Here is a 23,808-nt window from a genome sequence, read left to right as displayed (position 1 = left end):
TCCCACTTGCAATGGCAGACTTTCCTGCGTGCGGGAACTGCGGGTGCGATGAGTCATTTGAGTAACTACTCTGACTGCCCTCAGTTTGAGCGTGAGCGTGTCCTCATGACTGCAACGCTTCGGCGCTTACATCCTCATCCGCTTACAGAAGCCAAGATTCTAGGTCTTTGGACTGAACCATCTCAGAGGACAGCTGTGAATGGCCGGTCTTTTGAAGTTGTTAAAGGACTCAGTGTTGAATGTGTGCCCTGTGTACTCTAGCGTGAAAAATGATCTCCCATTCTCCTCTCCTTTTTCTTAGACAAATACGAAACTTTTTGGGGGAAATGAGAATGCACAGTTTCATGTAGCATATTTATTTTGTACGCTAGAAATAAGAACTATTTTTTGCACCAAAACAAAGATCCTGCAAAGCCTTTTCAGGAAAAGATGGCGACCTATTGCACAGATTACAATCGACGGAAAACATTGCATCAGTCTGCCTCGCCACTGCTGGATAAAGAAATGCTCGCTTGTGCACCTTCTCTAACGGTAGAGTTCGAGTGCACGTACACACGTTTATGTACGCGCACTCCCGTAAGCCTGCTGCGCAGCTTCATATGTACATCATCGAACTGTGACCAGTTTTTCACATCACGCAAACGATGGGGGGAATTCGGAGTAGCCGATATGCAACCGACGTCAGCGGTTGGTTGCTAGAAAGACCCTGACATCATGTGGACGGCTCTAGATGTTTGGCAGACTTCCAGTAAGCTCATTTTGACCAAAGTTTACAGTGTGTGGTGAGGTGATGCTGCGCAGAAAACTCCATTTGGAAATACTGGCGTTTTTTCTCTTCTTCTGGTCAATAAAGCATTTTCAGGCACTTACACCTCTACCTTCACCTGCATGTCATCAAAGGCGAAAACTGCTTCAGCGTTGCCACTCTCCATACTGGCATCTAAAAGGCATGGGTTGAATCCCACTCAAACCTATACCTTTCCGCGTAGTGTGGACGGACGTACGGATGAACAAAAACCTCCGGGTAAAGAGAAGGTAGCCGGTGAATGCATTTTCGAATTAAAAAAAAAAAAAACTCGTTCGCAGCCGCCGCTTTTACTCTCGCATACGTGACGCTGTTTCCCGCATTCGAGCCCCTAAGTGCCCTGCTGGTAGCCGTTTTCAGCCAGCCATTTGGCGATCTGCTTGTACTGCGACGCCATCCATGCAGAACTCCGGGCAGAGTTCCTGTCCAGTTGCTGGAAGGCCCAGGTGACTTCAGCCGACGTGCCGTTGAAGTTGTAGAACAAATTGCGCACCTTTCCGAGGGAAGAAAACAAGTAGGAATTAGAATTTTTGTGCAGGATTAAGAACAAAAAGATTATACACCGAGCCTTTAGGCGCCGTGGTACGGATACAACGTGATGGTATACTGCGCACCTGATCGAGCTCCTGGTCATTCACGATTTTCGCGGCTATGCGAATGAGTATCTCCAGAAACCTTGCTCGCCACCTGCGTGAATTCAGTCATTAATTGGCGTCCATGGCAAATCTTTGCGTTAAAGGAATGTAACATAACCTATCGTAACTAAATGAAAGGACGTCCCGTTGATCGGGCTGTGAATGCTGAAGTGTTTGTGGTTTTGTTTCTTCAATTAACCATGATAGCCAGTTAACCATGATAGCAACTGTCAGTTCTAGTCGGGCTCCTTTTAGCATTGAATTCGTGGGTTGACATCAAGAACCATGTCGCATTTTTTTCGCATCAGACGGAGTAGTACGTTATTGGGAGGCACATCCATACAGTGGTATTGTCAATAAAAGTAATATTGAAATAATTTTTCCATAATTTTAAGCAATGGCACTGTCGAAAAAAGTGGTTTAAAATATTTTTCCGTAATTTTGAAGAAATGTATCCAGAATTAGAACATCGCTCTCTAAATCTCGGTATTACATTCGATCATTTAACTATTTGATTCGTTGTTAGAATCGGCAGCAAAGTTACGCTACAGCCGAGCCCGGATATATCGAACTCGAAGGGGATATCGAAATAGATAGATATATCGATAATTCGATACATCAAAAATTGCAACAGATAAGCTTATCTGTGGCCTAGAAGCCAGAAAACATTCCACCCATGCTTGAGACGCACTTCTTGCAGCAACGTGCCGCCCGCTTCGCATTGAAGCCGCTGCTCACGCTGTTTTCGAACTATCCACTTCCTATCATAAGATGTCTAGCCAGTTAACGTTATGCTACAAATATAATAATCGCTCATTAAATTTAAAGTAAACTTAGTTTCCGCAACGCCTTCTGCAGCAAAGGACGTCACGCAAGAGTCGCCTGTTAGCTTTAGTTAGGTTGTCTTCAGCGCATGGGAGCGATGTGGGGTGTAAAGTGAATACAAAAGACCGAAGGCAACACCTAAGCACACCCAGTATACACCTCGTCACGCGGTTTCACAGCCCTAGCGCTGCCAGCATGTGTCCAACGCCGCACAGCCGACTCATCTCCGCCAACGACAAGCGATCGAAGAACGCCGTTAGAAGCGCCACTTTCAGGGGTGCGGCGCGCAGTCCGATATACTATATCGAACGGATGGCAAATTGTAGTTCAGATATAAAGCGCCACATTCCTACACTATACATAATTTTCAAGGGGATAAACAATGTGTTTGATATAGCCAGTAATTCGAAATATCCGGGTTAGATATATCCGGGCCCAACTGCACTCCTATTCCATTATTTTTTTAAAAGGCACTGTGCGCACACCGCTCCATTAAAGTAAAATTTGTAGCAGCTATGCTTCTAGGAACGGCCTGTGACGTCGCCAGAGCATAGCGAACAATCAACCACGCTACGTCGAGCATGCAGTCATTAGATAGTCACAGATTAGAGTAAATGGAGCTCGTACATGAAGAACATGGATGGCCAGTTCTTGCGGATGAAGTCCAGAGTCAGGTTCCTGCCCTCGATGCTGTGTTCCGCTACAAGGCTGAATATGCGGACGCAGTCGTTCACGTTGAACACCTTCTCGTTCAGGGCTTTCCTCAGGAGCCTGTGCGTAAAGAACGGCGGTGCCGGATGGTCGCCCACATTATCTCTTTGAGGGCAATATGCAGGCGTTCAAGAGCGTGAATGCGACGATGGCTCCCATCACAGTTTCGATCACGTAAGGCTCTTTATTTAAACAACACAATATCTTGCCCGCTCTCAAGGTGGCTTCAGAGCATGCAAGAAGTCCTGCCTCAGCTGGCGTCCCCGGGCCACAATTAAATGGAAATTCATACGGACACCTAATCCCATTATGTGTTGGCTGTGCGATAGCATTAGCAGCTTTTTATGCCTTTACCAGAAGTGACGTCACTTCCCGCCCAATGACGTCACTTCCTTACAGCTAATAAGAAGGTGCCAGTCTGGTGACGTCACTTCCCTACAGCCAATTGAATTTTATGACCGACGACGCATTGCGGCCGTGCGGGGTTTCAAGTGCTATCACACTGATACGTAGTTAAATTTCCATTGTATACTGATATGTTAGGAGGGCTCACGTATTCTTGCATGCAAGTCTTTTAACAAGTGGCATCTACGAGTGGACTACGCGATTGGAGTATATTCTGTTATAATATTTTATATAGGTGCCTCTCGGACGTCCCAAGCGATACACAACAGTTGAAAACCTTTTCCCAGTGGCTTAAGATTATGTAAGAATCCACATAAAAATTTGCGTTTCAAACCCGCGAGGAAGAAAAGAAAAAACACTGACGTCCTGGTGATCCTCTGGTTAGGCGAGCAGGTCAGTGCCCAGACGAGCTCCGAGCGTTCATATCCCGGCTCATGCGCGTGCTCTACGAAGCGGTCCCAGACGAACTTCCAGTCCGAGTAGTCGCCTCGCTGCACCGCGGTGCAGTACACGAAGCCGCGCTGGTTCCGGGGTATCCTGGATGTGGTTTGGTTTATGGGGTTTAACGTCCCAAAGCGACTAAGGCTATGTTGGCATGCACACAAGTACGCACACACGCGTGGTTTGGTTACAGAGGCTTTTAAAGCGAAAGCTTTACTACTTGCACTTTCAGCCTTTGCCGTGGCGCGGCGGTGCCACCATTGACCTTTAGTTGACCTCTATGTGACGTCATGTGTGACATCACGCCGAAGAGAAGGGCGACCGACTCGCGCCGTCGCAAGCCGCGGCGGTGCCACCACCGGCGCCTAACTCCTGCGCTCTCCGCTAGGAGCGCAACATGTGTTGTGACGTCACGCCGAAGAGAAGGGCGACCGACCAATACCTCCTTCTATGAGATATTGGACCGACTCGCGCCGTCGCAAGCCGCGGCGGTGCCACCACCGGCGCCTAACTCCTGCGCTATCCGCTAGGAGCGCGATTGTGGCGTTACGCTGAAGAGATTAGGCTCGACCACGGTGGAAGAATAAGCTTATTCTTCCACCGTGGGCTCGACTCACGTCGCTAGAAAGCAGTAGCTGTGCCAACCACCAGCGGCTTAACACTGCTTCGCGATCTCGCGCCGTCCGTGTGCGACGGCGGTGCACATGAACGGCGGCCTGACTGGACTGGATTGTACTGGATTGGATTGGACTAGAATAGATTAGATTAGATTACATTAGACTGGATTAGATTAGATTAGATTACATTGGATTGGATTGCATTGGATTGTATTGTATAACAGATGCATCGCCACAAGTCTAACCACAAGCACCACCACCAGCTACACTACCAGCTGAACCATGGCGTAGTTACGGATATTGCTTTCGCAATTACCGGGCTTAACCAAGCTAAGCCACAGCGAATTTTTTCTCACCCCAGTATACCACAAGTTATATGTGTCAGTACCGTCTCAACATGCGCTCTTCCACGATTTGCCTCAAATACCACTTAATGACTTCACAATTTGATTTTTTTTTTAGAAATAGGAACCATTGTTCCCAGCGCATCATGCTGCTTAGTCAAAAAATACCGACAAAGTGCTGACGGAGAGCAGGAGAGATTCTAAAAGCACAGTCGAAGCGTTTGGGTGCTATGCGACAGTTAATATAAATCCTTATTGCCCAAGATAACTAGACCTAATCTAGAGCAGTGGGGGGCCCTCCTGGCTGACTCCGACCCGAGCACACAGCTTATGCTGGTGACGAGGGCCAAGGCGGTGGTGGAGGCAACGGGATCCTGGAATAGGGAAGACCGACCACTGAAGCTCCAGATCTATCTATCTCGCACCCCTTATGTCCTAACTATTCTCTTCCGAAATAAATGTTTTTACTACTACTACTTTATTGCTCTGGCAGTTCATGGCCTACCGCTTGTATTTCTACATTGTGTAGTTACATTCGATTCGATTCATCGGCGGAAATCGCCTGCCAATAGATTTAGTTATAGATAGCACGCACGGTAACCCACGAGCGATGCCATAACGCCACGGGATACACGAATCTAAGAGCATTGTACACGCTGCAATCTCTGCCTGTCGGTTTGAACGGCAGGCGGAGACATTTCGCCAGCGCGAGTTGTTCTTTGCGTTACTCAACTTGTTCTGGTGCCGAGTGGCGCTCTTGAACGCCTTGAAGTAGTTCAACGCAGCTGACACGCATGGGGCGTAGTCGTAACGGCACGCCAGGGAGTAGATCTCGTTCCGGAGCAGACTGAGAAAGCAAGCACCAACTCATGTTCACGTAGCTCTTCTTAGAAGAGTGGAATCAAAGTACGTAGTAACTACACCTGTTTAGGTGAACTGAATTCAACTAAATGAACTTTGAGGACCTAATACTTTAGCGAGGTCCATTCATTGACGTACTGGCATACCAGGAAGTCATCCGACTTTTATGGATACATCTTAGTTTGTGCGCATTGTTTTTTTGTGACTTCTCTATTCTTGCTAAATTAACGCTAAAACAACCGCCTTTTTTGTTGTCAAATCTCAGCTCGACTGAAACCCTCTTATACGGGAGAAAAGCAAGCAAGCAATGGAAGGGAAATAAAACTTGCGTTTTTTGAACGTCGTCGGATGGCTTCTCTTCCCAGTTCAGTGCAGTATAAGCGGAAGTAATGAGGCGCAGGACGAACGCCTGCGTGTGAATATAAGAAAAAAAAAAGATGCAAGGTCATTTTGCCAAATGTGGTACACCCAGCTTCTACATGCTTAATACAAATACTAAAGGTGTTTTTGCAACACAATTCTGAGCGTTCGCTGCGTGTTGTCACCCACCTTCCAGGACGGGAATATGTTGGTGCCCAACAGGAGGTTCTCGATGTTCTTCCACGCGTTCAAGACTGCTTTCCACGGGAGAAACTCCCTTTCCTTGGTCAAGTAGCGGCTGGTAGAGAAGGCCAGGCTCATTTGTAGAGCGCCAGATCTGCAAGCGGCAGCGACGCAGAGATCTTGGTCGACCTCAATTCATTTCAACGTCGACGAGCGGGATGGTTTAGCACCCGTGTCACGCTTTTAGGTAATCTGAACTGGGCCGATTCCTTTATTAAAGTTTCGATGGAGAATTTCTGTTTTTGTCTGTCTTGACTTTTGAGTAGCCCTGTTAAATAACACAAGGACAAGAAAGTATAACACGTCTCGAAAGGCGTCATTTTACCGGGCAAGGTCGTAGACGTCGCTCAGGATCTGTGCCCTGTTCGGGTGCGGTATAGCCTGCAAGAAAAATTCAAGTTTTGAAAACAGAAAGCTAGCACACTAATTGTTTCAACGCTAACGCATATAGGCCAGGGAATTTCGAAGGTGGAAACTTGTTTTCACACCCTGTACCGAATGGTTTCTAGCTGCAGTCAGTGTATAAGCCACTATAACAGGCTCAGTTCAGCGAATCAGATTGCGTGCCAGAAAACAGCTGTTGGCTCACCGTGTGATCTTTCTTCAGCTGTTCGATTAGCATCATCCAGTTCTTCCTGTCGTAGTTCACGCGGTAGAATCCCTTGGCCTTGAGATTCAGCAGGAGCCACGTCGCATTGAAAGGGATGTCCGTCAGCTTGCCTGCGTCAGTAGAAAAGGCAAGACCTGCCCTGTAAACATCAGGGCCCCACTTTGCTCTCTTGAGGCATTAAAAGAGCAGACAAAAGACACTCTTCTTTACCATCGGCGTTTGAGAGCCAGACGACGGGAGGGTGGTCTCGGAACTGCGAAAATGGGCCTCCGTTCGATAAAGTGATGGGGATGTGCCATTGGTTGCTGAAAAAGAACAAAAAAAATGTTAGTTGTTGCGCAGCGGGACGGATTGTATCGGGGTATACGGACAGTAAACCTCCGCGTTACGCGTCTTTTCGTATATCGATACTTGAATGTCACAGAGCGCCGGCGCCACATTTCTCATGCGTGTAAGTGAATCAACGCTCCGCGACGACGCACTAAACGATATACTCGCTCGTTGACCTTGAGTTCAGAATCACTCAGCAACCAGTTCTCCAGAGATTAGCCCTGAATTAGTTACAAAGTGAAACAAAATGCGTGCCAAAGCAGTGAAATATCCGCAAATGTATTATTAGTACTCATGAACATGCGCATATATATGCACACTCACATGTTTTGTTTCTTTTATGCGCATACGCTGATACGAATTTTGTACGGTGTGGAAATTATCTGCTCAAAAGAAAGCACGGTTGATGGTTATCATAAGGAGGAGGAAGAGTGGGATGAAAAAACTTTTAATTTCAAGAACTCTCCCTAAAAAGGGGCAGGGGGAGAAGTGGTGATGTCGATTCCTCTTTCTGAGTGGGGCTCTCAGTCCAGGGTTGCGTTGTCGGCCATGGTCCGACAGGCACTCTCGATCAGCCGTCACCGATAGGTTGGCTTAGCGTCGGACAGGGCAGCCTGCTAAGAGGAGGATCTGGGGTGTGGGATATGTGTGGTTGGGCACCGGATGGAGCTGGACAGGCCCAGACTGAGTGGTGAAGTGTGGCTCAGAGGCATTACATCGTGGGCATCTATCGGGGTACTGCCGCGGGTGGGTGAGAATAGGTGTTTGCAGAATACGTTTTGGTAAGTGTGTGTTTGTCATTGTCGCCACGCCGTGGCTTCGGTCTTGGTTAATGTGGGGTGTGGGGGGTGGCAGTGTTGGTCTTTGCGTACGGCAGCGTTCTGTTAGGTGGGCGCAGGTGTAAAGTGTTGCGCTGATGTCTTCGTTGTTGGTGGTGGGCGTCGGTTGGGTGAGGCCGTCATCGAGGGTGCCGTCTCCTCGAGCAGCAACTTTAAAACATGTGTTCAAAACGGTAGAACGGTAGAAAAACTACACTCGGTGTGAGGAATGTGGAACATGCTTATATGTAGTCTAGACTTTTGTAGCGTAAAGGCACTCAATGGAACTCGATGACAATCAATTACCTGTTTTCCAGGCGGGGTTCGTTCAGATAGTAGCGGCACTGGGAGACCTTGGCGGTGCCTGAGGCGTAGAACCTCTTGACGGTCACCAGAGGGTAGCCGTCTTGCCTCGTCCATGAGTGCATCACCGAAGTCAGGTCCATGGGAGTGCCCGACATGTTTTCGACCTGTCGGCACGTCGGATAGAGCGTGTATATTTACTCTCACGCCACCGTATTCATGCATCGGCACCATCTTTGGGAATATCTTACAGGCAACTTCGTCAGCTAGAACTCGTCGAGGAAAGTCCGTGCAAGTCAAAGCTTATTATGTTACAGTGCAGAGCAGAAGAGTAATCCAAATGCGGGCTCAGAGATTAATAATCGCAATGTAATTTGTTTTGCACGACGAGGACTATACGACGGTTGGTCAGCCATGACTCAAAATCTATGCGATAACGACCGATAAGGTTATTACTATTTTGAAAGCACGAGCTTACTCTTGAGATTGCGAAGGCCATGAGCCACAGAGTGTGCTTGGTTAATTGGCGAACAGGAGCAACGAACGCTGAGGCCATACCATGTAATCTAATGTAACAGTAGTACAAAGGTCGATTCTCTTAATTATACAGACTATTAGCGTCTGGGTAACTCTGTTCATGAAGTGTACGGGGCATCACGTCGCATGTTCAGCCTGGCCACAGCGACTGTATTTCGGCGGGGCCAGAACACAAAGATGAGCGTACGTCAATGTTACACCTAAATGAAAGAGATTGCAACGGTCAGCATTGCGCAGCTGGGCTAGTCAGAGCAGATTCGAGATAATTATAGGAAAATCGAGCTTGGTCTCGAGTCCCACAATGGCGTTTCTAAACAGGCATCGTTATTATAAAGCGACAGCTGTATGGGTTTTGTTCGGTGAAATGATGGCGGTGACGGCATCCATGCGCACGATGTACTTATGCACCCTTAAACCTCTACACCCCCCCCCCCCCCTTCCCATGACTACTCATCGCACCTGGCTGCTTCTACCCTGCGCCGCAACCCCGCCAAACTCCCCCCTCTCCTGGCTGCTCTCGTCACGCAGGACGCCTGCCTTAAAAGGATGGACGAGCGGCTGCGTCTGACTGTACGTGATGCACTCCTACACAACTACACCTCCTCCCCTCCGTTCCCCTAGCCCAGATCACGACCCAACCCCGACACATCATTACTTAATACTGCACCCGGCTTCATTAAAAAATCAGTTGCTTTATCCGTAACCAGAAAGATACACAAATCAAAATTTCAGTACACATTAAACAATATTCCTCTTGATTCGGTGTCCGAATATAAATATTTGGGCATAACACTAACCTCTGACCTCAGATGGGATTCTCATGTTAACAATGTCACATCAACCGCCTTAAAACAGTTATTATTCATTAATAGACGCCTCAAACTAGCACCATCAGAAACAAAGCTTCTTGCATATAACACATATGTCAGACCAATTCTAGAGTATGCTAATGTTGTTTGGTTTCCTTTCACTAACAAGCTCACTAAACAAATAGAAGCAGTGCAGAGGAAGGCGGTCAGATGTATATTTAATAGACACAGGTTGACAGACTCACCAACAGAACTAATCAAACACGCAGGACTACTAACCCTTCGGTCACTTCGACTACTAACGGCATCGGTCATGTCGCTCAAACATGTGTGGATTACCTTGCAGATGCTGCCGCTTGTGATTGCCTATCAAGGAATGAGCTATAGACTACCCGCCTTGCCTGAATCATCGTTCATCATGCAAAGTGACGTCACCGAGGAAAGCTTTTGGAAACAACCCGCCAGGGGCACGTCGTCTCAAACTGGGCTTATAAAGGCGTCCCTGCATGGCTCCGTCTTCAGTGGGAGCGGCGGTACGGCATCGGTCATGTCGCTCAAACATGTGTGGATTACCTTGCAGATGCTGCCGCTTGTGATTGCCTATCAAGGAATGAGCTATAGACTACCCGCCTTGCCTGAATCATCGTTCATCATGCAAAGTGACGTCACCGAGGAAAGCTTTTGGAAACAACCCGCCAGGGGCACGTCGTCTCAAACTGGGCTTATAAAGGCGTCCCTGCATGGCTCCGTCTTCAGTGGGAGCGGCGGTACGGCATCGGTCATGTCGCTCAAACATGTGTGGATTACCTTGCAGGTTGGATATTATACTTCTGTATCACATTTTCGCACAAGTGATCCTTTTCTTGTAGTACTGCCGCTCCCAGTGAACGTTTTTGAAATGCTCAGTGTGGTATTGTCGCATCTTTCTCATCTTTCTCTTTTGCTATCCGGGGACATCGAAACCAATCCGGGGCCAACAACAGAGGAGTTATTGCAGCTAATCCTGGATAAGCAGACGGATATGGAAGCTAGACTAACTGGAATTGAAAAAAAACTGGAATCCTTTTCTGAGCTATGCGTTAAGCTAACTACTCTTGAAAGTACTGTTGAACACCTATACCGCACAGTCGACCAGCAACAACAAAGACTAATTGAATTGGAAGATAGAGCGCGTAGAAATAATCTGATAGTTTATGGTGTTCCGGAGGGAAATACGGAAACAAGACAGGATATTGAACATAAAGTGTTGAAAGGAATATTCTCTGACACTCTTGGTGTTACTGTTTCTTCGGTGGAGCGAATTCACAGGATTGGTGATAAGAAAAAAGATGAACACAGGCCCGTAATTATGAGGCTATATGACTATAATGAAAAAGCAGCTATATTTAAACAATGTAGCAAACTGAAAGGGTCCGGCTATAGTGTCTCTGACGACTACTCTCGCGAAACGTCACAAAAAAGGTCATTGCTTTGGCGTTCGGCAAAAAATGATAAGCGCGAAGGTGTGAAGATTAAGCTGGTCCATGATAAACTTTTTATCGATGGTACCGCTTACACGTGGGATTCGCGAACTGGCATGCGTGTCCGGCTCACGAACAACCAAGACGGTAAATCGCCCAGCCTTGATTGACGGGGGAAGGGCGAGCCGAGAATGCCGTATGCAAAATCCCGAAGCGAAGTACCTTGCATCACGGTTTTAAATGTGAATTCTCGCAGTTTACTGAACAAAATCGTTAACTTCAACTGGCTTATTGAAACGCACCACCCTTCCATTATTTGTGTGACAGAAACATGGCTCAACAACTCAATCTTGGACGAAGAATTTGTTCCGCCTGGTTATTGCGTCTTACGAAAAGACAGATCGTCCAGTCGCGGAGGCGGTGTGGCCTTATTTCTTAAAAGTAGCATCAACTTTTCCTCGCTACCCGATGTTCCAGAGACTGAGTCCGTCTGGTGCAAAATTCATACTTCCTTCTCGACGTTGGTTATAGGTGTTATTTATCGTCCTCCAAATGCTGATTACAATGTGTTTCCAGCTCTGAATGATTATATTGCAACCCATAGATTACATAACCACAAAATGGTTTTGTGTGGTGACTTCAATTTGCCTTACATAAATTGGGCCTCACTTGTGTCGACTGGTCGGGACAAGGCACAATGTGACTCGCTCATCGACATAGCCGTATCTTTCGATTTGTCGCAAGTTGTCCAATCTCCTACGCGTGGTGACTCTATACTCGATCTTGTGCTTTTGAACGAGCAGTTGTTACAGTGCGGGTTCAAATGCGAGGTCACTGATGGCCTTTCCGATCACAAAGCAGTCGTTCTTAATTTGAACATCGCACCTGAACCCAAAAGACCTGAATACAAGATGGTTACTGACTTCTCTCGTGCCGATGATAACATGATACTTGGCTCTTTGGCGTCAAATTTTGATGATTTTTTCTTTAGTAGTGATCAATGCAATGTTGATACGCTGGTCGAACAATTTTATAAAGTTGTGCATGACTGTCTGTGTAAGTTCGTCCCCAAGAAATGTGTCAAGAGAAACCCCACGCATATATGGTACAACAGGGAAATCATCCAACTTATACGCCGCATAAAGAGGCTTCGCAACCGGTGTAAATCACGGCATAAAAGTGATGCTGGGCTTCTTGTTTCCTTGAAAACGACTCTGCGAACTAAAATGCACGACGCTAAGAAATTTTATTATGAGAACACGCTAACAACATTTATGAAATCCAACCCATCCAAATTCTGGAAAACAATTACTCCGTCCGGTCGCTGTTCTTCATCATTTGTTGTTAATGATAAACCATGTTCTAACCCTTCAGTTATCTCCGAAGCTTTTAATAATTACTTTAGATCGGTATTTGAGAGTGACAATGGCACTACACCAACATTTAGTTTAGTCACTGAATTGCCGTCCTTCCCGAAGTTGGATATAACATACAATGGAGTTCTTAATCTACTGTTACAAATTGACGCGACGAAAAGCGCTGGAGCCGATGGTATACCCAATATGTTTCTAAAAAAGTATCCTGAGTGGTGTGCCCGCTACCTGACTGTGATTTTCCGAAAGTCCCTTCTATCCGAAACCGTTCCACAAGTCTGGAAAATAGCTAATGTAGTACCAGTATTTAAGTCCGGTAATAAACAATGCCTCTCCAATTACAGACCAATTTCCTTATTGTGTACTTGTTGCAAGGTATTAGAGCACATTATTCATAAACATATTGTGTCGTACTTGTCTAACAACAATCTTCTCTGTAATAATCAGCATGGTTTCCGGGCTGGGTTCTCCACACTCACGCAGTTAATTGAATTCTCACACGACATTGCATCATGCTTAAATAACCGCGGTCAGCTGGACGCCATTTTTATTGACTACTCCAAAGCTTTCGATTTGGTTTCTCATAGTAAACTCATTACTAAACTTGGCGCTTTTCTCAAAGGAACTCACGGCGTTCCACTACTAGGCTTGATCAAGGACTATTTACGGTTAAGATCCCAGTTTGTCACCTTCAATCACTCTCAATCAGCGTCTGTCTCTGTAACATCTGGCGTCCCGCAGGGATCAGTTCTAGGGCCACTTCTATTTCTCATCTACATTAATGACGTCGTCCAGATAACTGCTAACACACCTGTTAAAATTCGTCTATATGCAGATGACTGCGTTCTGTATTCAAACATAAGTAATGCATGCGACCAGCTAATTTTAAATAATGTGTTTTCTTCATTCTGTGCTTGGAGCAACACATGGCAGATGAAGATAAATTTCAGTAAAACTGTGTCGATGACATTCACTAACAAGAAGAATCCTTTGCGTTTTTCGTACACTAACAGCACTCATCAACTAACGCACGTAAACGAGTTCAAGTACCTAGGAGTAACCTTTTGTTCTAACTTAAATTGGTCAAAACACGTCGATTTAACGTGCTCCAAGGCACTGAAGAAACTCGGATTTTTAAAACGCACCTTAAAGGATTCGACTAAAAACTGTAAGCTGACGGCGTACAAATCTCTGGTAAGGCCTGTGCTTGAATACGCCTCGGCAGTCTGGTCACCGCACTTCGCTAAAGACATCACTAAACTAGAAAATGTGCAGAATAAAGCAATAAGATTTATATATAAACGTTATGACCGCCAGTTCTCTCCCACAGCTCATGCCCGCACCTTATCACTTGACACACTTCAACACAGACGCATATGTGATCGCCTTATCACTATTCACAAGATCATCAACAAATGCATTTATGTTGACGCCCCGCTTTTCTTTTCTTTCGCCAGTTCTTCAGCACGTGTCACTCGCCGTACTAACCCGCTTAACATTGTGCCGTTTATGCCGTTTTTGGACTCTTTCAAATATTCATTTTTTCCTTCGACAGTGGAGCTATGGAATAATTTGGATATTACATTACGTCAGATGTCTGTTGACCGGTTTGCGCAAGAATTGTCTAATCATGTATTTTCTTATTAATAGCACACTTTTGTTTATGTAAATGTTTATGTTTGTTTGTTTGTTTATGTTTATGCACTATCCTACTGTTTTATCTGTTTTCCATCCTATGTACCACTCCTGCAATGTCCCAACTGGGATAGCAGTATTTGTAAATAAATAAAATAAAACAGAGCAAAACTAGCGCGCCTTAAAACCATGTACCAACTCGTACACAATCAATTAAAAGTCGCCACTTCAAGATACATATCACAATCACAAACGCGACAAACACGTAATAAACACATACACACTCTAAACGAGTTTTCATTCCGTACTGACACTTTCAAATATTCATACTTCCCTCGTGCTATACGCGAATGGAACACCTTGAACACATCCATTGTTAGTAGTCCATCATTGAATTCCTTTAGCACACGTGTGGAAAATCAACTACTTATATCTTAGTATTTATTGAGTTCATATATGTCATTACCAAGTTATTCCTTCCGTTTGTGTTTTCACTTGTGACATTATTGTCCGCCAAAATCATGTCACATGCTCCTCACTCTGGTTTATTTGTTATTCGTATCTTCTAATGTAATTTCGTGTTATATTTTTTATGTACTTTGATTAATTACCATTGCTATTTTTTTTGTGTGCCTCTGTACTTTGAATGCCCTCCCTGTTACGATCCCTGATGGGATTGACAGTATCGAATAAATAAAATAAATAAATAAAATAACATTATCAGCAAAAATTAGAGCTTACCCGTGGAGCTCATGACAGTGTACATAGCGGCACAAAAGCAATAGACGTACCACACTACTAAATGAGAATTACTACACTGTCCTATTGGCATCAGCATTTCACACTACCACAGCTGCCGCTGCAGTTCGCCTTCTGCGAAGGTAAACATCCAGTCACTTTCTTTTTATTTCGGGATGCAAAACTGCGCTTATTCGAGATCTTTTCTGCAATGGTTCAGAAGCGTGACCTAAAGGAAGCGCATCTGGCAATTGACCGTACCTTCTCGAATGCCCTCCAGATGTCGTCTTCGTGTATGCGCTCGTGCCTGTACGTCTGCAAGAACTCCTGGAACAATGAAAGCGCCGTGTGTGTGAACACTCTTGTAGCCTCTCGCGCTGTACCGCTTCACCGTGCACATTTCTGCCACAGTACTTACGCTCAACCCTCTTCGGAAGCTGTTGTTGCTCAGAGAGGCTTCCACCATCCTTACTAGAGCAAGGCCCTGAAAAATAAAGCGACATTTACCTTGTTCGCGAAAGCGTTTGGTAAAAAGTGGAGTATAGCGAGTATTTAGTGCTTCAAATAATAGTGAGGTATTTTCTGGCAACTTGAGTTTTCTTCAAAGTTTAATATTCATTGTTTTCAAACATGGGGCGTAATAGGTTAACAGCTTTGTTACCTCCATTTTTTTGTTCTCTCTTTAGAGACGCTCGCATCGTTATGACCACCAGCTTGATGAGCGGGGGTGTTATACAACTACACCTGATATTCCTTCCTGCGGTTATATTCCTCTGTTACATTAGTGTTTAATAAATTGAACTTTCTATGTGCATTCGGACGCATGTCTTGTCAAGGACTATTAAGGCCAGAATGAGGAAAATAGCGACAATATTCCATTTGTCGCTTGTCTGAGTGCTCTGAACTTATCCGCGCTTTCAAACCAAAGTCATTAAGTTTAAATAAAGGGATAAAAATACGAGGTTTACTTCCCCTCAAAACAATGCAGGTGCATATAGCTAAGGGTATTTTGAAAGACAAAATGATATACATAAGGACGCATAACTGTATGTGGAAGACGAATATATAAGGGTAAAAGGGGTGTAAAAGAAGACATGCATATCGAGCATAAAGAGTTTTTATGCTTTTGTCCTCTCCGTAATGCTTCCAATGTAGGAAGACAAGAATGCATATCAATATAGAATGTTGTATGCATATCAACCAACTTGCCCAACTTTCTGCTCTCCTAAGACAAGAATGAGCCCACTTTTTTTACATTACCATTAGATTTCATTGAAATGCTGCATTATTCGTACGCCCTTAATAAGAACGCTTGTGGCGATAATTTTTATGCGAAGCATACTACTTTAGCTACCACTTCAGCCCTTCACCGTGGTTATGCGCCTCCAAATCACGTGATACATGACGTCACACCACGTGACACGATGACGTCACGACAGTAGAGAAACGGGGGCCCACCTCGCGCCGTCGCTGTGGTTGTGCGCCTCCAAATCACGTGATACATGACGTCACACCACGTGACACGATGACGTCACGACAGTGGAGAAACGGGGGCCCACCTCGCGCCGTCGCTGTGGTTGTGCGCCTCCAAATCACGTGATACATGACGTCACACCACGTGACACGATGACGTCACGACAGTGGAGAAACGGGGGCCCACCTCGCGCCGTCGCTGTGGTTGTGCGCCTCCAAATTACGCGACACGATGATGCTTCGCATTCTCCAGGCTTAACCAAGTTAAGCCTCAGCCATTTTTTTAACAGATTAATCAATTTTAAAAAAACGTACCTTCTTCAAATTGATGTTCACGAGAGGATTTTCAGCATGCGTCTCGATTGAGTCTTCGTCTGACAGCGCGTAGTGAGTTCCGAGACTGTCCAAGTACATCGCATCGTGAACGTCGTAGACGAGGTCCAAGTCAACCTATTCATGCGCATCAAGAGATGAATGAAACGAAATTTGCACGGCCTTTTTTTTTCGGATCACAAAGTTGAATTCTGCTACTGTCACGTTACTGGTCATCAAACGGGCGATGAGAGAAAAAAAAATGATGGTAATTATGTAGTGTGCTAGCTGAGCAACCCGCGCTGCCAGAAAGCCCACTGCAACATTCTAAACGGTTCTTGCTTTACTTAGCGACAAACCATTAAGTTCACTGTCCTTCGGCTGAAGTGTTGCAGCTCGCAATGAACTTTCCTGTTTCCGTGTGGCAATGCACCATAAAAGTTAATACCACGAGTGCGATTTCAGCTATTCTAGCCACGTCTGTTGGTAGTGAAGACAAACTAGCAGTTAAATAGAGCTTGCTTTGCTACGACGTAAAGTGCTTGATGTACCGTCTAGCTGTAAGACTAGAGAATAGTTGCGCGGATTGCTGCTGCAGACATCGCAACTACATTGTTGATGCAGCGCTAGTTGACTAAATAAATAAAATGTTCCGAAATTTATGGGGATATAATTAGGGAGAGCGAATGAACTGCTGACGACTTACGGCATCCCAGTAAGCGTCGATTTTCTTCAGTGCCGAGTACTTGTTGAATTCTGCCAGTGCTCGACTCAGCCAGATGTTGTTCCATCCAGACAGCGTCACGTGATTTCCAAACCACTTTAATGAGAAAATGAGACATTTTAACGTGCGACAGCTATTTGCATAAGATGGTCATCGCAGTGTTTCGTACACGCCATGACGTAGTGAAACGCTGTAGGACATGTTTGTCCATGTCATTTGTCCTTACATGGTTAGTCCTTGTCGCTGTTGCAGCGCACTAATGTTCTTCCAGTCACGTGGCCTAAATGTTCGCGCGACGGTAGCCTGTATCCTGGTGGCCACCGCGGTACCAAAATTTGTAATCGCACGATTTGTTGCCTCAGGAAGCTAAGCGAATTGCTCTCGAGTAAAATGCCAATAAAAGTGAGTAGATACAGCAAGCGTCAAACCTTCGTGGCGAAAGCTACACTACTATAGCTGGGACGCATATCGCCGTGAGCCTCCGAATGACCTTGAAACGACCTTGAGATAAGTCATGGCTAGTGTTGCTATGCGTTTATACCTAACCATGCGGGGTCCACTTAGTGGAACACCTTTTACCTTGAACTTTGTCCTTGACCTTGACTTTTGACCTCAAACTTTGACCCTGAATTTTGACATTGAATTGTCGTTGCAAGTTGTCGGCAGACGCAGTAAGGAAGCCACGAGGTAATCACGTTGTGTCACGTGATTCAGTTGTGACGTCATGTATGGGGTATATATAACCAGAGCTGTGCGCTGGGCTTAGTCACACGCTACGGAGGAAGGAGAGCGCGCTGAGGAGCGCACGTATAGTGAACCACATCTTCGAATATTGAGGCAGACCGCTACTGACCACCCAGCAGACATCGCTTGCTTATGTAGCTTTCGCTACGTGAAACTCGGTTCGGCAGAGTTGAACCGCTGCCTAACTTTTTATTCGAGCTGACAGCCATCGCGCAACATCATAGCTGCATAAGGCTGTAGAGGCGGGCGTGTACACGTACGCCAGCCGCCGAGACGTGTCTCACCTGCCCTGATATGGCCTGTGCCAAAGAGGACAGCCTGTGAACGGCGTCCTTGGCCATGGTCGTTCGGGGATTTTGGAGCACGAAAGTTGGCTCCTTCATGAAGATCAACCCAAAGTAGCCGGACGTGAGTATGGAGCAGTTGGCGAGGATCACGATGTCTGAAAACCAAAGACGCGCACCGCGGTCGCATATCTGATCGATGAAAATGGCTATTTATCCGGCGTGTATCAGGTTTACAAAGCAACAGAGCGCAAGAGATCACAGAGGTCAGTTCGCGAAGTCGCGTGTGACAAAGTGCGCAGTGTCTATCCGCTCACCGAGTTTTGGCATGGGGTACTTTGTCTCGTAGTAATCCTCGTAATGCTCGAGCAATTTTGGCACGATGTCCAGGGCCAACTTTTGGGCCAGAGTTGTTGCGGACGCACGAGTCCATACCCGCATCTGGAGGCAACAGATGGGAACTATGGCAGGTCGTATCAAAGAACAAGCTCGTCTGAAATGTGCACTGCAAACAACACCAACTGGCACGAGCACAAGAAAATGACACCTCATTTGTTTTCCTTCCAAGGACACTAGTGTCTATTAAAACCCAAAAATCACAAGGGGGGTGTCAGATTTCTGCCTAACGTGGTTGTATATATTCTTGGGGTCAGTTCAGCGTGAAGCAAACTTGAAATGATCGGGCTCGTTGTGACTGTATCGTTATCATAACTGTAATCCATAATACTCTTCTGAATTTTAATCAAGGCCGTAGCTTACCGTGCCTTTGCCGAAGGACGGAAAGTCGTTGAGTGTCAGTGCAATTAGCAGGGTCGGTATCTTCGGCGTCCTGGCGAAGGTATCGGCCACAAGATCCGACGTCCTAAACATGTGCAACAACATCTTAAGATTTCGAAATCTTATGTGCAGCGTACGCTTGTCTGCAGCTAGTTCCTGCCATCGACACCGCAAACTGACGTTCAGACACCTGGCTTTACTATCTGGAAACGTGTGCATGCAGCACTGAAGGGAAGAGGGAGGGAATGTTTTGTTACTTTGAACGCTTTCAGCAAGTTCTGGTCGAGACGTTTGTGCAACTTCCACAAGGTGAAACACACGTGGGCGCCCTCTTAGCAGCCACTGCAGCAGCCAACATGACACGGTTCGTAGGAGCCAGCTGCTTCACCAAGGATTATTTAGCGCGAGTAACGTAGTTTTGTTTCATGACGTGTCTCTTTCCAAGTCATAATCATCATCAGCGCGACTACGTCCAGAGCAGAACAAAGGTTTCTCCCATATGTCTTCAATTAACCGGGTCCTGTGCCAGCTGCGGCCACCTTGTCCCCGCAGACTTCCTAACCTCAACCGGCCACCTGACTCTCTGCCGCCGCCTTCTACGCTTGCCTTCTCTTGGAATCCACTCCATTACCCTTAAGGACCAGCGGTTATCTTGCCTTCGCAATACTTGACCTGCCCATGCACATTTCTTATTCTTGATTTCCGCTAGGATGTCATTAACTCGCGTCTGTTCCCTGATCCTCTCTGCCTTCTCCCTGTCTCTTAACATTGCCCCTATCATTTTTTCTTTCCATAGCTCGCCGTGTTGTCCTCAATTTAAGTTGAACCATTTTCGTTAGTCTCCACTTTTTTGTCCCATAGGTGAGTACCGGTAAGATATTGCTGTTATATACTTTTCTCTTGAGGGATACTGGTAAACTGCCATTCAAGATCTGAGAGTACTAGCCAAATGCACCCCAGCCCATAATCTTATTTTAGTGATTTCATTCTCATGATCTGGATCTGCGGTCACTGCCTGCCCTAAGTAGATGTATTTTCTTACCTCTACCAGCGCCCGGCTACGTATCGTAAACTGCTGTTCCCTTCACAGATTGTTGAACATTACTTTAGCTTTCTGCGTATTAATTTTTAGACGTACTGTTCTGCTTTGCCTAAGTCATTGATAGTGCTTAGCAGTTCGTCTCCTGAGCTACTTCCCAAATCACGCGATTCGAACTTGCATAATCACGTCCGCTATTCGCCTGAAACCAGCAGATATTTCCGATGTAATTTTTTTCCATATCCTTCTGGCAATTAAGATCGTTCCTCCGGAAACAGAGTTCAGATTCAAAAGCAAAAAAGGTCATTAAATAGATATTTATGCTTACAGAAGTAGTCTGTATTTGCTTTTGTGTCGCTGTCTGCACTGATGCTCTGAGAAACAAAAGCACGATCTCTTAATGTGCTGGCCATACTTCTGCATAAGACAAGCAGCACAGTACTTTTACAGCGCCATGGTACCGTGGCTAGATGACAGCTAGAATAAGGGCAAGTGGCGAGCCCGTACTCTTCTCCGCGTTCGTTCCTTCGAACATAATTTGCTCTGAATCGTTAGTTCCTCCAAGCATGTGCTAACGCTGATTAGCTTCTGGCTCACTCGATACAGTGGCAGTCTTCATATCGAGAGGCAGAAAGTTCGAGTCTGGACTCCACCAGCGGCACGTGGCTTTCTTTATACTTAATCGCTGTTCAGAGCGTGTTTTTCGTCGAAGAACTGAACACAGCTGCAGTATGTAATGTACCTCCTCTCTGTCCTGTAAACTGGCATGTTCGAGACGGCGTTGAGCCCCTTCTTGTGCACGATGGTGATGTCGAAGCTGGCCGTCACGGAAGGGTCGTCGAAGCAAGGGAACACCCTCCGGGCATATTTAGGGCGCATTTTGGTCAGCAGCACCCACCTGCACTCGCCAGGAATTCGCAAGACGCAACCAGCTTCGTAACCTCAAGCGCATAGCATCGGTGAATTTGTGTGCGTCCAAGCGCAGCCATGTACGTAACACGCTGAATTTTGTGAGGCTGGCTGAAGAAAGTCATTGGGTCAAAGTTACTCACTGTGAAGCTTATTTAGCGTAGGTTTGAGATATGCGTTCTGAACGCATGAACGAATATCATAGAAGCAGTTCACAGCTAGTTTGTCCACACTCGCTAAGTCTTCCTAAGAACCCGGCAAGTAGTACGATGGACCTTATACCGGGTGTCCCAGCTAAATGTAACCAAACTTTTAAAAAAGGCGAAGGGTCCTAGTCCAGTGAAATCACCTCAGGGTTGTTCATAGTCGCGTGGCCTAGTCTTGAGTATTTTTTTCAGTTGTTTAATTAGCTAACTTTTTAATTATTAACTTTAGGAAGAAAGTGTCAATGCAAACGTTTTAGACCACCTCGAAAAACCGCTAGTAGTGCGGTTTCCGTCAAGTTACGATTTACGTAGCTTCATTTATTGGCCTTAAAAGAAAGTTGTCACGTGACCAGCTGCTCGCTGACTTCTCGGTCCCAATGTGCACCCAAAGTCTCATCGAGGAGAGGACTTCAGAAAAAATCGATTTTATTCTTTAAGGCGCGTCTTGGGACGTTGAAGTGGCACAGTTGTCATGTGAAAGCTTTTTCTTATTGTCCGGGTTATGGTTAAAGGCCGGTAAAAAATCTACTTTACGTAAATATTACTTTGCTGCAAATGTCTCAGTAAGCTGTTTTTCAAAGCGATCTACAACTTTTTCATTGACACTTTGTTCCTCAAGTCAATAATTAAAAAGTTTGTTAATTAAGCTTAACTGATTAGTCAACCTTGAAGAACGAAAAAAAATACTGCAGACTAGGTCACGCGAGTCTAAACAACTCTCATTTGGTTTGAGACGGCTAGGACACCCCTTGTTTTTTAAATGCTTGGTTACATTTAGCTGGGACACCTGGTATATAGAGGGCGAGGGACGCCACCAGAGGTGGGTTAAATAAATTGTTTAAATTTCATCGAACCGTTTAACCTTCTTACCAAGGAGGATGAGCTATCTCATCATTAAAAAGAGAAAATTGTGCGTCTTTTCCTTTCCGAAAAAGAATTATACTTTACGTGAAGAGATCAACCACAAAGGAAGGTGGACCGCCTTCCTCAATCCTGCTCATTTCCGGTCTATGCGACTCGGGGGCTGTATACATAACGTTATCATCCTTACTTGTGTGCGTTGTCCACGCTACGTTCATTTTGCAAGTGCCTCTATCACTGTGAGCTCACGACCGCAGTATTTTCTAAGCTTCTTTGAAAAAATCGCATGATAACCAATTAACCATGCACAGAGACTTAAAGTTCTCAGTAACGTAGACGTTCTGTGCATCTGCTGAGAACTTTAGTATGTACAAAGTAAATGCGATCCCTCCTTTAAGCTATAATCATCCAATGTAAAACAAACCTTCGATTTCTGTACTGTCGTCCGCTGAAGTCCAGGTTGGTTCTGAGCAAGAAGTACTTTGTTTTTTTTTTTTGTTTTTTTTTTTTCAAAGGCGGCGCTGATTCAAAGAGCGTATATTACGGGAGGCCCCAAAAGAACGCCCATGCCGAGGCTATCGATCATACCCTTTCGCCAACATGGCTTAGGTATGATTCTGTCAAGATTTCTCAGCACATGAAGAAACGTACCGGGGCCGCCTGGTAACTGCGTCGACATAGCTCACGCGGTAGAGACCCTTGGGCTGGGTGCCGACCGTTCCAGAAAAGCGAAGCGTGAGATTGTAGCGCTCGTTTCTGTGGAGCTGTTCCTTCAACCGGATGAGGTACAGGTCCTCGATTACGTTTCGAGACGTGTTGTCAATGCGTAGGGGCTTCTGGACGCTCCTGAAGGTGGCCACTATGTTGAGCACGTCCACCGTCAGACTGGCCGCGGCGTGCAGGGCTATCTTGTCCGTGCGCCTCCTGCACACGAACGTGACGGTCACGGTTCCGTTGAAGCTGAAGTTGCTCGCCTCCTCGAGGCTGGGTTCGACCTCCAGGACGTAGTGGACGGGAGTAGAACCTTCCAGGAAGACGCGCCGTCCGCGCGTGGTCGACGTCCTGGGAACGCCGGAAGCGCTGCTGGTGGCGTCGACGGCTCTCTCCGTGACCTGCGCTTGTGGCTCGGCCCGAGGCACCAGCCCTTTCATTCCAGCGTTTGCAGGCTCGGTAGGCTGCAGGATGGCGTTGAAGAAGTGGTCCCTTCGGTGGGGCAGGAGAATGCCGGAGGGCTCGGGGTCGTCGTCGTCCTCACCGGAACGGAGTTTGGGCAGGACAAAACTGCCGACGGTCGCATTCGTCGCTGGTGCCGCCGCCGCTTTGGTTCGAGCGGCGGGACCGAGGTGCCACCACGTGATCGCGCGGGCTAGGTCGCTGCTGCGCGGACGCCCCGGAGGTGGCGCGCGCTGCGGGGAGCCGGCGACGGACGCAGCGCTGAAGCCCATCATGATGACCACGCTGATCACGAAACACGAGGCCAGGCAGGCGAGCTGCCAGGGTTGGTGTTTGACTACCGGTGCTTGCGCGCTGTCGCTGTCAATAGAACGAAAGAGCTTGTTGCTCAGGTCGTGTGCGGTCGCGTTGCTTGAACCAGCGACCCGTCGCGCCGACGAAGACAT

The 23,808-nt window shown here is 46.4% G+C and overlaps 1 protein-coding gene across 1 annotated transcript; it reads right to left on the bottom strand.

Annotated features, from left to right (window-relative positions):
- Window positions 1-346: 346 nt before the first annotated feature.
- LOC149340511 (aminopeptidase Ey-like) lies at window positions 347-23,808 on the bottom strand. Its single transcript, XM_089551280.1, has 20 exons — window positions 22,841-23,808; window positions 20,956-21,111; window positions 19,157-19,259; window positions 18,715-18,838; window positions 18,398-18,555; window positions 17,352-17,465; window positions 16,649-16,783; window positions 15,279-15,344; window positions 15,122-15,187; window positions 8,312-8,475; window positions 7,068-7,162; window positions 6,837-6,967; window positions 6,573-6,628; window positions 6,194-6,341; window positions 5,974-6,053; window positions 5,517-5,630; window positions 3,745-3,918; window positions 2,893-3,036; window positions 1,420-1,492; window positions 347-1,298 (listed from the first exon to the last, which is right to left on the bottom strand). The coding sequence occupies exons 1-20, from the start codon at window positions 23,806-23,808 to the stop codon at window positions 1,137-1,139; spliced, it is 3,231 nt and encodes a 1,076-aa protein (XP_089407406.1). The 3' UTR covers window positions 347-1,136.

Source organism: Amblyomma mixtum, chromosome 6 (genome assembly GCF_055824585.1).
Source record: "Amblyomma mixtum isolate Tamu chromosome 6, ASM5582458v1, whole genome shotgun sequence".
In the NCBI taxonomy this organism is placed as follows: domain Eukaryota; kingdom Metazoa; phylum Arthropoda; class Arachnida; order Ixodida; family Ixodidae; genus Amblyomma; species Amblyomma mixtum.
Note: the sequence above shows the minus strand (reverse complement) of the source record. Positions and strands in the feature narration are given on the sequence as shown.

Excerpts from the sequence above, each read along its gene's own strand:
- LOC149340511 (XM_089551280.1), bottom strand. The coding sequence starts at position 23,808 with ATGTCTTCGTCGGCGCGACGGGTCGCTGGTTCAAGCAACGCGACCGCA. Across the intron at positions 7,163-8,311 it reads GAACCCCGCCTGGAAAACAG|CAACCAATGGCACATCCCCA; the intron begins GTAATTGATTGT and ends GTTCTTTTTCAG. Across the intron at positions 3,037-3,744 it reads AACCAGAGGATCACCAGGAC|GCTCCTGAGGAAAGCCCTGA; the intron begins GTCAGTGTTTTT and ends CTTTACGCACAG.